At 33.7% G+C, this 16,974-nt stretch overlaps 1 protein-coding gene across 4 annotated transcripts in view; it reads right to left on the bottom strand.

The window, feature by feature from the left end:
• The window catches only part of dscamb (Down syndrome cell adhesion molecule b), a 278,527-nt gene that overhangs the window by 227,612 nt on the left and 33,941 nt on the right, over nt 1–16,974 (bottom strand). For all 4 annotated transcript variants that reach the window (XM_067364527.1, XM_067364526.1, XM_067364528.1 and 1 more), the window contains exons 2-3: nt 16,189–16,506; nt 12,586–12,732 (exon numbers count right to left, since the gene is read on the bottom strand). In XM_067364527.1, the coding sequence (XP_067220628.1) occupies nt 12,586–12,732; nt 16,189–16,506 (465 nt within the window). The remainder of the gene's footprint in view (nt 1–12,585; nt 12,733–16,188; nt 16,507–16,974) is intronic.

Here is a 16,974-nt window from a genome sequence, read left to right on the forward strand (position 1 = left end):
TTAAAGCAGTTTCCTTGCTGTTTTTCCCCGATGCATTCATAATCATTACTTCTTCCGGTGCGCTGTGGCGAGCTTTATGTGTGTGCTTGAACACTGATTAGGCTATGTAGGCATTAAAAGTCTCTTTATTATTTTTATGGTTTATTATTAAATGTGCGATTAGTCAATTAATCGCATAAAATGAGCAACTACTAGCCGACCAAAAAAAATCTTCAGTCAAGGGCAGCCCTACAAATAATATGACTGGTAAATCAGACAATCTATGTTTTGCTGTTTGTTCAGTAATTAAAAGATTTCCTTAAGTACTGTTACTTAATGTAGATCAATATAACACGTTTTTGGTTTTTTTACAACTTCACCATAAACAAAAGCTAAATTAGCATAATATTCACTAAAGATAAAACTTACAGTGCTATAAATAAAGACAGGAATATTTAATGTTTATTATGATGTCTTTTTAAAATATGCATTGTTTTTTTTTTTGTTATGTATCCTGGTTTCAGTCAGTCAATCAATCAATCAATCAATCAATCAATCAATCAATCAATCAATCAATCAATCAATCAATCAATCAATCAATCAATAAATCAATCAATCAATCAATCAATCAATCAATCAATCAATCAATCAATCAATCAATCAATCAAATCAATCAATCAATCAATCAATCAATCAATCAATCCCACAATAATTTTTGCAGTCAGTATGGGTTCTGCAAATTAACACTGGTGTGAAGCGAAAATACTATTTACACAAAATTGTTTACTTTATTTTTTACTATGAGGAGTGTTGTTTGCTTTTTTCCAAACTGAAAAAAACCCCGGGTTTGAGCCATGATTAGACCGATATAAAAATGCACTTTAAATAAATGACACTGTTTTTTTTTTTCACATTTGTCAGTGTATGTATGTAAAATGAACAGAGTTTGATGACTACTATGAAATAAAAACCAAGCCTTTAACCATTTCTTTAGGGTTATCACACCCTTAAAGGAGACATCAGAAAACCAATACCCCTCTCTCTCTCTCTCTCTCTCTCTCTCTCTCTCTCTTTGTATTCCCTAAACGTTCACCAGCACTCATGCTGCAAATGCACAAATGCATCCTTCAGCTTATGCTCCCATAATTCTCAGTGGCAGCTGTGTGATTAATGTACATAGCTATTGATTTTTTAGGTCCTTTTTTTTCTCCTCTACACTATATCCTTCTTTCTTTTTCCTTCTCTCTCACTCTCTCTCTCTCTCTCTCTCTCTCTCTCACGTATTTTGCGTGATGAAAGCAGGGGTTTTAAAGGCATGTGGAGCAGAATTTGTAGATTTATTTTATTTTATTTTTTTAAGCGATACACGTACAGTTCGCATCACAATTACTTCTGCAAGTACATTTCATCTCGACAAAACAATGATGTGACAAATTAGATTTGAAAATGGTCATAAATTTACATTTATGCATTTTGCAGATGCTTTTATCCAAAACGACTTACGGTGCATTTAACGTACACGAGTTCACGCGTTCTCTTGGAAATCAAACTCTTAGACTGTGGCATTTCTAGCACCAGGCTCTATTGCTTTAGCTACACGAACGCTCAATATAGTTTTAATGGCTGAGTTGGAGAAGATAGTGACGGTAAAGCAGCCAATTAGAGTAGCGCCAGTTTAGTTTTAATGCCTTTACTGTTATTTTAAAATGAGGGAAATAATAAAAAAAATAAATAAAAATAAATAAAAACCAACCACGACAATAATTTAAAAGTAGCCCAATTCCATGGGAAATCCACAGGCTTGGCAACACGGCATCTACTGTCTCTCCCACAATGCCTTGAGGTGGCCTGGGTCAATAGTGAATGGATCATTTCAGAATTACAGGATCTCTTGTTCTTTTGTAATAGCAAATTATTTACTGAAATTATTTTTCCAAGGTAATTACATAGCAGCCCCTCTAAAAAACTCAAGATCTTCATAATGTGCTAAAGGATCCCACTTAGTAGTTTACTATATAGTGAACTACACTATAAAAGCAGCAGACTTCACCCCAAATTAAAATCTGGTTGTTTTAACATCACACTACAATAAAATCTGCTCTTTTATGATGTGTTTGCAATCACGTTTTGAATTTAACAGGGTTCAAGCTCACTAAAGGAAAATTAAACACCATGTTTGACAAAATTACTATTTACAACAAAACAATATCAAAATCAGTAAATATACCTGTAATAATAATAATATTAATACTATTAAGAATAAGAATAATAAAAGAGGTTAATATGTAATTTGATCACACTTTAGATTAGGGTCCAATTCTCACTGTTTACTAACTATACAACTTTTGCCTCAATAAACTCCTAATTTACTGCTTATTAATAGTTAGTAAGGTCGTTGTTAAGTTTAGGTATTGGGTATTAAGGGATGTAGAATATGGTCATGCAGAATAAGGCATTAATATGTGCTTTATAAGTACTAATAAACAGCCAATATCCCAGTAATTTGTATGCTAATATGAAACTAGTTAATAGTGAGAACTGGACCCTAAACTAAAGTGTTACCATATATGTGACCCTGGACCAGAAAATCAGTCATAAGTCACATGGGAAAATTTGTAACAATAGCCAACAATACATTTTATGGGTCAAAATTATTGATTTTTCTTTTATGCCAAAAATCATTGTATCGTAAATATATAAAATGTATTATTGTGAGTGGATATGCATTGCTAAGGACTTCATTTAGACAAATCTAAAGGCAATTTTCTCAATATTTATATTTGTTTGCACATTAGGATTCCAGATTTTCAAATAGTAGCATCTCTGCCAAATATTGTGCTATCCTAACAAACCATACATCAATGGAAAGATTATTTTTAAATATAGTATTTATTTGTATGATGTATAAATCTCAATTTCAAAAAATTGACCATTATGACTGGTTCTGTGATCCAGAGTCACATATATGGTAACATACATTTTCATTAAATGGCTCATTGTTTGGCGCTGTGTCTGCTGCAATTTTTCTGATGGGTTCAATATTTACATTTATGCATTTTGCAGATGCTTTGATCCAAAATGACTTACATTGCATTTAACGTACAAGAGTTCACGCGTTCTCTTGGAAACTTGGAGACTGTGGCATTTCTAGCACCAGGATCTATTGCTTTAGCTACACGAACGCTCAATATAGTTTTAATGGCTGAGTTGGAGAAGATAGTGACGGTAAAGCAGCCAATTAGAGTAGTGTCAGTTTAGTTTTAATGCCTTTACTGTTATTTTAAAACGAGGGAAATAATAATAAAAAAAAAAATATTCTATTGTATTGAATTCTATTCTCCTGAAGATATATATATATATCCAGAGCCACTATTATGAAAAATATAGGTAAAGAAAGGTGTGAAGAGGGTTAAAGCCATGAGAAATCTTCACATTACTCCTACAGCAGTGAGCGAGGTTTCAGGAGAGACGTCCACACTGCATAGAACATTTGCTGTACACACAAAGAGAAGGTAGAGCACAGAGACAGAGAGAGAGAGAGAGAAAGGCTTACATTTATCTTTCTCCTCTAGCTTCAGCCTGTAAGCCTGATGCTTCACCATCTCCAACTTAATCTGCAGGCTAGAGGAAGATGAAAGGAGTGTGGGTTTGTTCTAATGAGAATGCACTATCTGCAGGCTCCCAGCAGCAGCGGCAGCCACAGACACCGTCTCTGGCCCCAGCCGCACACACTCAAACATGGCGCTGGGTTTTCAACATGTCTGACCGCCCCTCCGCTCTTTATATATTCTATAAGCAGCGGCAGTCGCCCAGAGGAGTCCACGCCATTGATATTCCTCTCTCCACTCGCACGCTTAGCGTTTATACCGGCTTTACACCTCTATAGGTCAGATTTTGATTTATCAATGTAGGAAGTGATCTGTAATTAATTTTTTGTTTCAGCTAGTTCACTACAAAAGATGTTCTTACTTATGATTTTCAGTACAAATATCAAAACATTCCTAAATTGCAATACATTTACTTAACAAGACAGAATGACTGAATATATTGTAAGTCTTGTTTTCTGGAAATTTATAACTGACATTTGGACCTTCAATCTGTTGAACCCCAGTGAAGTCCACTATAAGGAGAAAAATCCTGGAATGTTTTCCTCAAAAACCTTCATTTCTTTTCCACTGAAGAAAGAAAGACATGCACATCTTGGATGACATGGAGTAAATTATCAGGAATTTTTCAACTCTGAAGTGAACTAATCCTTTAAGAAAATAGCCAAACTATTTTTAAATAAATATTTTAAAAGTCATTTCCCACAGATTTAAGCAATTCATTGAAATTCCCATTCAGACTGCAGATTTTACACTGTGTTTTCAATGAGTGATGAATTTTGAACGTGTTCCCACCGGCTAAAACACTGACACATTAAAGTACCATGGCTGAAATGATTCATTCATTTTCCAGTTAGCATCTTAAGCGCCAATCCACAACGGCACCTTAAAAGATTAACTCATCAACGCATTTGCAAATGCAAACTCTCAGTATTTACAGCAAAGTCCCATTAGAAACAAATCATTAAATAAGTAAAGAGCATGTGGCTGTGATTTCCCCTCTAACTGCGCTGGAAGGGAAAGTGAATTGAGCTTAATGGTTTGACAAATGTCAGTGAATGTCAGCCATGAGAGAGGGACACTTCTGCAGCCATGAAGTAAACCGTAATGAGAAAAGCCAAAGGCAATGCGCTGTAAAAAAAAAAAAAGAAAAAAAAAAGAAAAAGGGACCAACGTTTCACATGAATACAACAAGCTGTGTATAGGATAGTTATTAGAGAAGCTGCCGATTTCTGATCTGAGTAACAGGGGTCAGGGTCAAAAACACACCTCTTTCATGTATATGACTAGGGCTGGGTATTGACACAAATTTCATGATTCGATTCAAAATGCTTGCAATTCAGATTCAATTCGATTCAATATTATTTTGAATATATATCAGGTACAGTACATGGCAAATTTATGGCAAATAAACTAATGCTGTAAACTATACATGGAGTCAGTTTGTACTAAATTACTATATAATATTGAAGGTTAAACTTAACTGATTTGTAATTTTTATAATAGTAAAGTTATAATACTAACTTTACAATCACATAATTATATTTATACTTCAATTCGCTTTTTTTTTTAGCAAAATGCTCCTCTCTAGAGTTCATTTTTCTAGCTAGAGTTTATGGTCACTGAATATGTTTTTCTGAGGTAAATGTGACGTTGCGTGATGAGCTGTTTTATTGATGTCTTTCTGTGGAAACACTGATTGAGCGATTACATGAGACATGATACGGATTGTACTGTATATTTTAACATACCTTCAGATGTTCATTCATGTCTATTTCGTGCTGTAACTGGTATTAAAGCGGAGGAGATGATCAGTTTGCTTTCGCTTCGTGCTGCCGCTTCTCTTGAACTGAGGCGATACAGCGATCTGTCATGCCACATTAAAACAGTGCCAAAATGGAATTTATTTTTTTTAATTTCATAATAAAATGGACAGAATTTGAAATCTGAGACTTTATTTCACATCAAACGTAACAAAGCTTATTGTGATTTTTTGGATGGGAGGCACGCTACATGTTCTGTTCATTAATCAGCTAAAAACAGGATAGACTAATCGTTTCTTGGGATTTAAGAATAGGTTCGTAAAAAATGAGAATCAATCAAAATCGAGAAATCAATATTTTTTACCCAGTCCTTTTACCCAGACACATGTATGGAATCTTGTTTCCGTCATAAAATAAAAAAAATATAAAAGGTAACGTGCAAAATTTTATATCACAATTCTTTGAGTTATAAAGTCAGAATTGCGAGTTATAAAGTCAGAATTGAGCTATAAAGTCAGAATTGTTATAAAGTCAGAAATGAGATATAAAGTCAGAATTGCGAGATATAAATCAGAATTGCGTGAAATAAAGTCAGAATTGAGTGATATAAAGTCAGAATTGTGAGATATAAAGTCAGAATTGTGAGATATAAATCAGAATTGCGTGAAATAAAGTCAGAATTGCGAGATATAAAGTCAGAATTGTGTGAAATAAAGTCAGAATTGAGTGATATAAAGTCAGAATTGTGAGATATAAATCAGAATTGCGTGAAATAAAGTCAGAATTGCGAGATATAAAGTCAGAATTGCGAGATATAAAGTCAGAATTGAGTTATAAAGTCAGAATTGCGAGATATAAAGTCAGAATTGAGTTATAAAGTCAGAATTGTGAGTTATAAAGTCAGAATTGCGTGATATAAAGTCAGAATTGAGTTATAAAGTCAGAATTGAGTTATATAAAGTCAGAATTGCGAGTTATAAAGTCAGAATTGCGTGATATAAATCAGAATTGTGATATAAAGTCAGAATTGCGAGATATAAAGTCAGAATTGCGAGTTATAAAGTCAGAATTGCGTGATATGAAGTCAGAATTGCGAGGTATAAAGTCAGAATTGCGAGATATAAAGTCAGAATTGCAAGATATAAAGTCAGAATTGAGTTATAGTCAGAATTGAGTTATATAAAGTCAGAATTGCGTGATATAAAGTCAGAATTGCGAGATATAAAGTCAGAATTGAGTTATAAAGTCAGAATTGAGTTATAAAGTCAGAATTGAGTTATATAAAGTCAGAATTGCGTGATATAAATCAGAATTGTGATATAAAGTCAGAATTGTGTGATATAAAGTCAGAATTGCGAGTTATAAAGTCAGAATTGCGAGATATAAAGTCAGAATTGCGAGTTATAGTCAGAATTGCGTGATATAAATCAGAATTGTGATATAAAGTCAGAATTGTGTGATATAAAGTCAGAATTGCGAGTTATAAAGTCAGAATTGCGAGATATAAAGTCAGAATTGCGTGATATAAAGTCAGAATTGTGAGTTATAAAGTCAGAATTGCGAGATATAAAGTCAGAATTGCGAGATATAAAGTCAGAATTGAGTTATAAAGTCAGAATTGAGTTATATAAAGTCAGAATTGCGTGATATAAATCAGAATTGTGATATAAAGTCAGAATTGCGAGTTATAAAGTCAGAATTGCGAGATATAAAGTCAGAATTGTGAGATATAAAGTCAGAATTGCGAGTTATAAAGTAAGAATTGTGAGATATAAAGTCAGAATTGAGTTATAGTCAGAATTGAGTTATATAAAGTCAGAATTGCGTGATATAAAGTCAGAATTGCGTGATATAAAGTCAGAATTGCGAGATATAAAGTCAGAATTGAGTTATAAAGTCAGAATTGAGTTATATAAAGTCAGAATTGCGTGATATAAAGTCAGAATTGTGTGATATAAAGTCAGAATTGTGATATAAAGTCAGAATTGAGTTATATAAAGTCAGAATTGCGTGATATAAAGTCAGAATTGTGTGATATAAATCAGAATTGTGATATAAAGTCAGAATTGCGAGTTATAAAGTCAGAATTGCAAGATATAAAGTCAGAATTGAGTTATAGTCAGAATTGAGTTATATAAAGTCAGAATTGCGTGATATAAAGTCAGAATTGCGTGATATAAAGTCAGAATTGCGAGATATAAAGTCAGAATTGAGTTATAAAGTCAGAATTGAGTTATATAAAGTCAGAATTGCGTGATATAAAGTCAGAATTGTGTGATATAAAGTCAGAATTGTGTGATATAAAGTCAGAATTGCGAGTTATAAAGTCAGAATTGCGAGATATAAAGTCAGAATTGCGAGTTATAGTCAGAATTGCGTGATATAAATCAGAATTGTGATATAAAGTCAGAATTGTGTGATATAAAGTCAGAATTGCGAGTTATAAAGTCAGAATTGCGAGATATAAAGTCAGAATTGCGTGATATAAAGTCAGAATTGTGAGTTATAAAGTCAGAATTGCGAGATATAAAGTCAGAATTGCGAGATATAAAGTCAGAATTGAGTTATAAAGTCAGAATTGAGTTATATAAAGTCAGAATTGCGTGATATAAATCAGAATTGTGATATAAAGTCAGAATTGCGAGTTATAAAGTCAGAATTGCGAGATATAAAGTCAGAATTGTGAGATATAAAGTCAGAATTGCGAGTTATAAAGTAAGAATTGTGAGATATAAAGTCAGAATTGCATGATATAAATCAGAATTGTGATATAAAGTCAGAATTGCGAGTTATAAAGTCAGAATTGCGAGATATAAAGTCAGAATTGTGAGATATAAAGTCAGAATTGCGAGATATAAAGTCAGAATTGAGTTATATAAAGTCAGAATTGCGTGATATAAATCAGAATTGTGATATAAAGTCAGAATTGCGAGATATAAATCAGAATTGAGTTATAAAGTCAGAATTGAGATATAAAGTCAGAATTGCGGATAAAAAATCAGAAGACTTTATATCTCAATTCTGACGTTGTAACAATTCTGAGAAAAGTCAGAATTGTGAGATAAAAAGTCGCAATTACCTTTTTAATTTTTTTATTTAATTTTTTTATTTTTTTAACATTTTTTAATTTTATTTTTAATTTTTTATATATATATATATAATTTGGTTTATTTTTTTTTTTTTTTAACAAACGTCCACACATATGAACTGGTTAGAGGGGAGGGGCTAAAACAATTGAGGGCATGGTGATGTCGTCAGAAAAGGAAAGCACGTTTTTACATTTTGATGAAAGATTAAAAAGATTTTTTTATTTTTTTATTTTTTTGAGTAAGGTACATAGATGGTTTATGCCGAATCATGCATGGAAAGACAGAGAATGTGTATTATGAAAATAAACAGGCTTAATTTCAATGTCATGTTGACTTTAAATATATGTTTCATCCAGAAGCTGATTGCATCCCTTCAGTCACTAAAACCAGATCAAATGGGTGAGCCAATGGATAAAAGGCCTGCATACAGACAAGATGACAAAAGAAAAACGGCCACCATTAATATTCAGTAGTCGAACCCCTGAAATACATACAAAAACAGCCTGCAAGGTGCATTAGGACCTGTTCTGTGCTCTGGACACTCAAAAAGAGGAAGGTACACTCACAAACGCACACACAGGAGCCCTTTCACCTGCACTGCCTTTCATCTCTTTATTAGAGCTGTCAATTGTTTATCAAAAGCTGAGAGGGGACGGATCCACGGCCATGAATTTGAAAGCGCACACAGAAAGGTCCGTTTTAAAATGCATGACAGGTTAATGGTAAGTTAGAGAATCATTAGGCCGCGTTCATTCACATTTAAAACAGGCCCTCGCTTCAAATGACTAGGGAGCAGTCTTTATTTTGAGAGGTAATTCATATTGTAATTATATTTTCAATCACAGTTCATTAATTAAGACAAGTCCCACTCTGTAATCATGCATTTCATCTTCTCTGTGATTTGCGGGACAATCTCCAGCGTTAGCCGGAATTATAGGGCCGGAATAGCTCGTGCGTCCACTCCGAACACTGATTTATGCTAAGCAGACAAGGGAAAAGAGATGGAACGTTTCATGCTAACAGCACAAGCGCTCAGCTCAGACGCACAGTATTGTATGCGTCAATCCTGATCCTTTTAAAATGATTACTAAAAATGATGATTACTATAAATGATTAATAATTTCAGAATGCAACATTTGCAAAACTATGATTCGTTTTGGTTATTTTTATAAATTACTGTACATTTTAATGCAAGTGTTGACTCAAATAACTCATAAAAATGTCACATTTTCAAACAATGAAAAAAAAAAATTGCAACTATATTTTTTAAAAATGTCAGTGTGTGCTTAAGGTAAAATACAAGACGTCTGAAATCAAATACTTCCCTACTATACAGTACGCGAAAAACAGTACGCCAACAGAGTAGCATGTCCGAATACATACACTGTTAAAAATAATTGTAATTTTACAGGTAATGGTCTGTATTTTCCCGTTTTGTCGCTATACAATGAAATGCCTATTGTATTGCAGATATTTGCATAGAATTGCTTTTTTTTTTTTTTGAAGGAAATTTTCTGTATTTTTACAGAATTATGTGTAATTTTAAATAAAATGTTGATTAATATTTTACACATTTTTTTCTGCAGAAATAGAAAAAAGGAAATGAATGTATAACTACAGAAATTTGCACTCATTTAACATGTTTTTCTTACCATTTAAGATAATATTTGGTTAAAGTGTTTTTTGGGTTTTTTTTAGGTTAAATAAAGCCCAAAGTATACTTCACTTTTTATGCGTACGCGAGTCTCAGCGTACAGTGCGCGTGACACGAATTTCATCACCAGAAGAGGTACTGTACACGCACCGCCAGATTTTTGTAACCGGTCACATATTGGCATTTAATTGTTTTTGCAGTAATTAGTTTATCCACAAGGTGGCAATCGTGCCCTGGGAGCATCGATTCACAAGGTAGTCAAAGAAAAACTACATAAACAGAACAGAGCGGAACACATGCAAGCTACAGTGACAACTGAGGCCCACATAGACGAGAGATTGTGTGAAGAGGTTAGAAAGTACCCTAATTTGTACAACAATAGTATGAAAGAATACAAAGATGTTTACATGGGGTGTAACTCATGGCGAGAGATTGCTCAAAACTGCGTATGCATTGAATGCCTGTGTACTCGTAAGAGTCAAATGAAGTATACTTCTTAAGCCTGTGCATTTGACCTCGCGTGTACACTAGCGTACCCAGGGCTTAACAGTATTTGTACATGCACTGTAAAAATGATTGTGATTTTAACAGTAAAAGACTGTAAAAATGCTACGGTAAAAATTATTACTTTGCTAACAGAACTATATACAGTGAATAACTGTAATATATTATATTTAATGTAATTTTACAATAAAATATTATTAAATGTACAGTTTTTGGAAGTGAAAAAGAACAAAACATTGTTTACTTTACAGTGAAAAACCGTAAAATAAAAATTCCCGTGATACTTTTTTTTGTTGAAATTACTCTGTTTCTTCTTAGTTTTTCTAATCAGTTATATACATTAGGGCTTTACGTTATGTATAATGTTCTTAAATTAATGTTTATTGGATTTTAGGGTTAAGATAGACGATGACATAGTCCATCGCCAATGGCTGACAGACATCATGATGTTGAGCCGGACGAATTATAGACTAGATGTTTTACTCGAACTAAACCACTCGTTATTGTCCGGCTCCTGCGTCAGCATCACACACATGCGTCGGGCAGCTCATGTGATCAGCCTTGGCCAATAATGAGTCTGCATTCTGACGTAGAACCTGGAAGCGCTGGACGTAAACAGCATAAGAGAATGACACAGAAGAGAAAATATTGTTGAACAAAGTCATTATTTTTGTTTTGTTTTTGCGCACAAAAAGTATTCTCGTCGCTTGAACCACTGCAGTCACGTCGATGTCTTTAGTACCTTTCTGGACCTGGACAGTGGTAATTACACTGAAATTGCTTTACATGGGGGATAAATAAAACCTCTCCGATTTCATCAATAATATCTTAATTTCAGTTCTGAAGATGAACGAAGGTCTTGCATGTTTAGAGGGTGAGTAATCAATTAATGACAGAATTTTCATTTCTGGGTGAACTAACCCTTTACAACAGCACAACAGTCTCCCAGACATTACAGCTGGATTGATTACGGGCGGTACATTTGTTTGTTGTTGCCCTCCTTCTGTGAAATACATGTTCCAAATTTGCCCACAAGCATTGTTACTCTATTTCCTTTAGGCTGATCACATTCACAACTATTCAAAAAACCTGCTTGATTGAAAAAAAGGAATGAAGCAAAGACACATGCCAGCATAAAAACCTTATTGTGTATGTCACAAAGCCCATTTCTCTGCAAGAGTAAACAATTCTTCAGCCTCACATGCCAGAGAGCTTTCAGCCACACGTCTGAGGTCCTCCTTCATTAAATATTTAGCGAGGGATGAGCGTTGGATTGGTCTAATGCTTCTGACATTTCGCACACGGTTTGATATTGGCATGTGCTGCGACCACGTCAGATAAAAGAGTTATTCGTCTTTATAAATGAGCCTGACCATGTAATTGCAGAACCATTCACAAAGGTATGAGGAATATCATGCATAGTATTCCATATTTCACCAACCACACCGGCCAATTACTACCAGACTGTTACCATGGAAATGTCATCAGCTAGTCATAAGTGGTGATGTACATTGATTGGTGAGAGAATGGATTTTTCAAAGCTCAATAAAGGCTCTGGTACAAGATGTTCATGGCCAGATTCTTTGAGAGGTGTATCTTTGAATCTTAGGGCTCCAAATTACTTCAAGTGAATGTACTTGTTCAACTTTACATGCAACAAACCACGCTTGAACTTTCCAAAATGCTCCCATTTTTCTGGCAAATCCAACAAGAGGGTCCCATTCAATCAAAGGGTTGAAACAAACAAGACATAAAGTGAAGCATTCAACTATTTAAAAAAAAAGCTGAGGCAGATCAATATTAACACACTAAACGAGCCCTTTGGTTTCAACGTTAGGAGATTGAGACACAACATTTATGCTAGAGAGTGAACAGCAGTTTTGTTTAAAAAATATGCAAAAGAAAGTCAGTGATATCGATGGGGTGATCAAATCATGTTTTCATTTCCTTTCGTGTTGACTTGCAAACGTTTCTCAAAAGCAGTGCCCTACCTGAGACAAGTGAGACTGTGTCTTTCTCCCATGATACAACACTGACGTACTCCTCTACTGAGGCCGGGATAATGCACTTGAAGACGGCCGTATTCCCTCGCATGACTCTCTGATCGGCCACACGCACTGTGTACGGCTCCCGGAATACTGCGGTGTGGAGAAAACAAGCGTTTTTCACTCAGTGTCGTTCTTACAAATTCAAGTATGAACTCCAAGAATATGCACATCCTGATTTTGCCGAGTTAGACATATTTTGTTGATCCTGGAACAACATTCCTGTCCAAAAATGTATTCCTAACCCCTAAACCTAAACCTATCCATAAGTTATGCCTAAAATCAGAGGTGCAAAAGCACCTAAACCTGGTTGTGAGCCTAAAATTGACATTAACTTGTCCATCAAATCTGATTGGTTGACTGAAATGTTGTTCCAGGATCAAACATATACTCTATATACCCTAATTATATTCTGTTAAATAAACAAATAGCAATATATGAATATATTAGTAAATACAATAGTAAATGTGCAAAACAGGCAATAGGTTTCACTTTATTTTGTAACACATTCTGCTGACTACAGCCTCTTTCACACATACAGTCTTTACTGGTAAATTACTGGTAAACAAGGCCGTAACCATGTGTTGAACATTAGGGGGGACCTCATTTTTATTTTAATGAAATTTAAAAATTAAAGGATTAAAAGGGATTTAAGGGGATTAAAATTAAATAAGGACAGTAAAAGAAGTTTTTAGGTCTAATCAGCCTATAGCTTTGAAGTAGTCCGTTTAAACTCTTCGCAAATAATATTTTATTTAAAAATATGCACACGTTCACTCTTGTTTACGGAAGAGGATTAGGGCCAAGCAATATTAAAAACATAAAACCATCTCGAGATTAAAGTTGTTAAATTATGAGAACAAATTCGTAATTTAACGAATTTGTTCTCGTAATTTAATTAAATTTTCTCGTAATTTAATGACTTTTCTCAACATTTTATCTCAACTTTTTTCTCGTAATTTAACGAGTTTTTTTCTTGCAATTTAATGACTTTATTCTCAACATTTTATCTCGACTTTTTTCTAGAAATTTAACGTCATTTTTCTCATAATTTAACGAATTTGTTCTCGTAATTTAATGACTTTTTTCTCGTAATTTAACGAGTTTATTCTCAACATTTTATCTTGACTTTTTTCTCATAATTTAACAAGTTTTTTCTTGTAATTGAATGACTTTATTCTCAACATTTTATCTCAACTTTTTTCTTGAAATTTTAACGTCATTTTTCTCATAATTTAACGAATTTGTTCTCGTAATTTAACAAATTTCTTCTCGTAATTTAATGATTTTTTCTCATAATTTAATGACTTTATTCTCAACATTTTATCTCGATTTTTTTCTCGAAATTTAACAACATTTTTCTCATAATTTAACAAATTTGTTCTCGTAATTTAATGACTTTTTTCTCGTAATTTAATGACTTTTCTCAACATTTTATCTCGACTTTTTTTCTAGAAATTTAACGTCATTTTTCTCATAATTTAACGAATTTGTTCTCGTAATTTAATGACTTTTTTCTCGTAATTTAACGAGTTTATTCTCAACATTTTATCTTGACTTTTTTCTTGAAATTTTAACTTAATTTTTCTCATAATTTAACGAATTTGTTCTCGTAATTTAACAAATTTCTTCTCGTAATTTAATGACTTTTTTGTCATAATTTAATGAGTTTATTCTCAACATTTTATCTCTATTTTTTTCTCGAAATTTAACAACATTTTTCTCATAATTTAACGAATTTGTTCTCGTAATTTAATGACTTTTTTCTCGTAATTTAACGAGTTTATTCTCAACATTTTATCTTGACTTTTTTCTAGAAATTTAACGTCATTTTTCTCATAATTTAACGAATTTGTTTTCGTAATTTAACAACTTTTTTCTCGTAATTTAATGACTTTATTCTCAACATTTTATCTAGACTTTTTTCTCGAAATTTAACAACTTTAATATCGAGATGGTTTTATTTTTTTATCATTGCTTGGCCCTAATCCTCTTCCATACTTGTTTGTATGTCTAATATGTCAAAAATTTATAAAACGTCTCTTGTCTCGTCACATACAGTTATGAATAACATCATATAAATGATACTATATTTTCAATTCAAATTGGAGAAATTAATTTTTTTATCACTTTATGTTACTGTGGGTCGTTAAACATATCCACGCATGCTCAATTTCACTGTAAAAACTAAAAGTGTCGCACTGGTGTTCACACTCGTCTTCAGTGAACATTAAGCCCCGCCTTCTTTGATCTGATTGGCCGTCATTTTGACACTGACGAGCGCTGTTAGGATCAGCCTAAAAATGTAACTTTTTAAACTGTCAACAAATGGAGTGGTACATAATGAAGAGCAGCATTAAGAAATAGCAAATATTGGGCTGGACACTTTGGCCATTTTCAATTATTGGGGAGGACTTGTCCCCCTCAGTGGCTACGGTGGATATGACCCTGCAGGTAAGAGATCATTACACCTTGACAAAGGCTTTTTGCCGAAACGCTGGTGAATAAACTGTTTGCAAGTGAGTGCGCAGTCATATTTTTCATGCATGAAGAGATCATGTGTGAACAGGACCTTTTCAAAAAATACTGGTAAATTGATTCATCAAAAACATCAAAATAAAGTACTAAATGTGACACAATTTATTGTAAATATTTGTGCTATTTATATTTAAAAAAAAAAAAATCAGGGCCTATTGTTGCACTCTTAGAAGTAAAGGTTCTAAATAGAACATTAAAGATCATGTGCTTCATATATAGAACCTTTTAGGACTTCCCATCATGGGATCATTTTATAGATTTAGTTTTAATTAATTAATTTAGTTTTAATTCATTTTTAATGTCAATGAAATGTTATGAATTAAACAGCTTGTAAACAAGAAAACATTGATATAACCCATTAAACATGAAAGTATTGTGTAATGAAGACATTTCTCCTTATCTAGAACCTTTTTGGCATTTTAAATTGAGTCAAGAACCCCAGGGATCTATTTAGAACTCAACTGAACCTTTTTCTAAGAGTGTGGTTCGTTCAGTTGGCTGAAATGTACGAAAAAACTAAATGACCCAAATTCCTGCATTGTCTTCTCCACACATGACTGACCTAAGCAAAAATTCATTAATATTTCAGTGTTTTTCATCTGTCTATCTCAGAGCTGTCACAGAAGCATAGCTCTATGAGCACTTTTAAACAATGTACCCTACTGTAGGAGATTTTAAAAACTCAAAGGGTGTTCAATATTTTTTTTTTTTTTTGTAACACTTTACAATAAAGTCTCATTTGTTAACATTAGTTATTAACTAACATGAACTAACAATATATTTAGTTAAATAAAAGATTACAATTAAAAAGTTAAAATTACAACATTGTTCATTGTTTGTGAAAATGGCACAAATACAACTTTTGACTGATATAGTTAACTAATGAAACCTTATTGTAAAGTGTTAGTGATTATTTTTGTACATAAGTATCAAGAGTTAAATTAATGATTACAATAAAGCTATTATAATAATAAAAAAATCAATTTTTGTGTGTTTATGATTTTTACTGACCGGCCTTAATGTGTAGATCTTGGCTCCTGATCTTTCCTGATGGGTTTTCCGCTGTGCAGTAGTACGTATTGTCATTGATTAGGTTACTAAAGCTGGACGGCAGGAAGCCATAGATCTGCAGCGTGCCGTTGGGGTGCACATGGCGGATGCCTGGGACATCGTAGATCTCCTCCCCGGTGGCGAGGTACCAGCGCAGCGTGGCGGGGGGCACGGCCGCGGCAGGACACGGCACCAGTGCCCCTGTGGTGCTGGAGAACACTACCTCTTGCAGAGATGCATTGACAAAATATAAGCTGGAACGTAGATCTTCACCGAAAACTGTCAAGGAAAAGACAGGACAGGAGTTAGTGAGTAAGAACAGTAATACGGATGAAGGCGCATTAATGTTGACTGTAATGGCAGTCATTTGTTTTTAATGTTATAAATACATTCTGTCACAGTTTAATATGTAAAGACAACTATAAGTAAGTCAAGTAAAAAAAATGGCTGAAAAAATGGCTTTTCCAATGTTAGCACCAAGAACGTCTCGGTTACAAAGGTAACCCTCGTTCCCTGAAGGAGGGAACGGAGACGTACGTCGGACAGACCGACGAATAGGAATCTCGCTAGAGAGGCCAATCTACTTCGAGTGTAACTAAACGAGCCAATGCACATTGGCATGCAATCATATGCATCAGCTGCTCGCCTCGCAGCGCGGGTATATAATGAGCAGCAGGTGCGTTGCATCTTCAGGTTTTCGCTGAGGAGCCGAACCGGATAGGCGGCAGCATCAGCGGGGTACAGCGA

This window comes from Chanodichthys erythropterus, chromosome 17 (assembly GCF_024489055.1).
Source record: "Chanodichthys erythropterus isolate Z2021 chromosome 17, ASM2448905v1, whole genome shotgun sequence".
NCBI lineage: Eukaryota > Metazoa > Chordata > Actinopteri > Cypriniformes > Xenocyprididae > Chanodichthys > Chanodichthys erythropterus.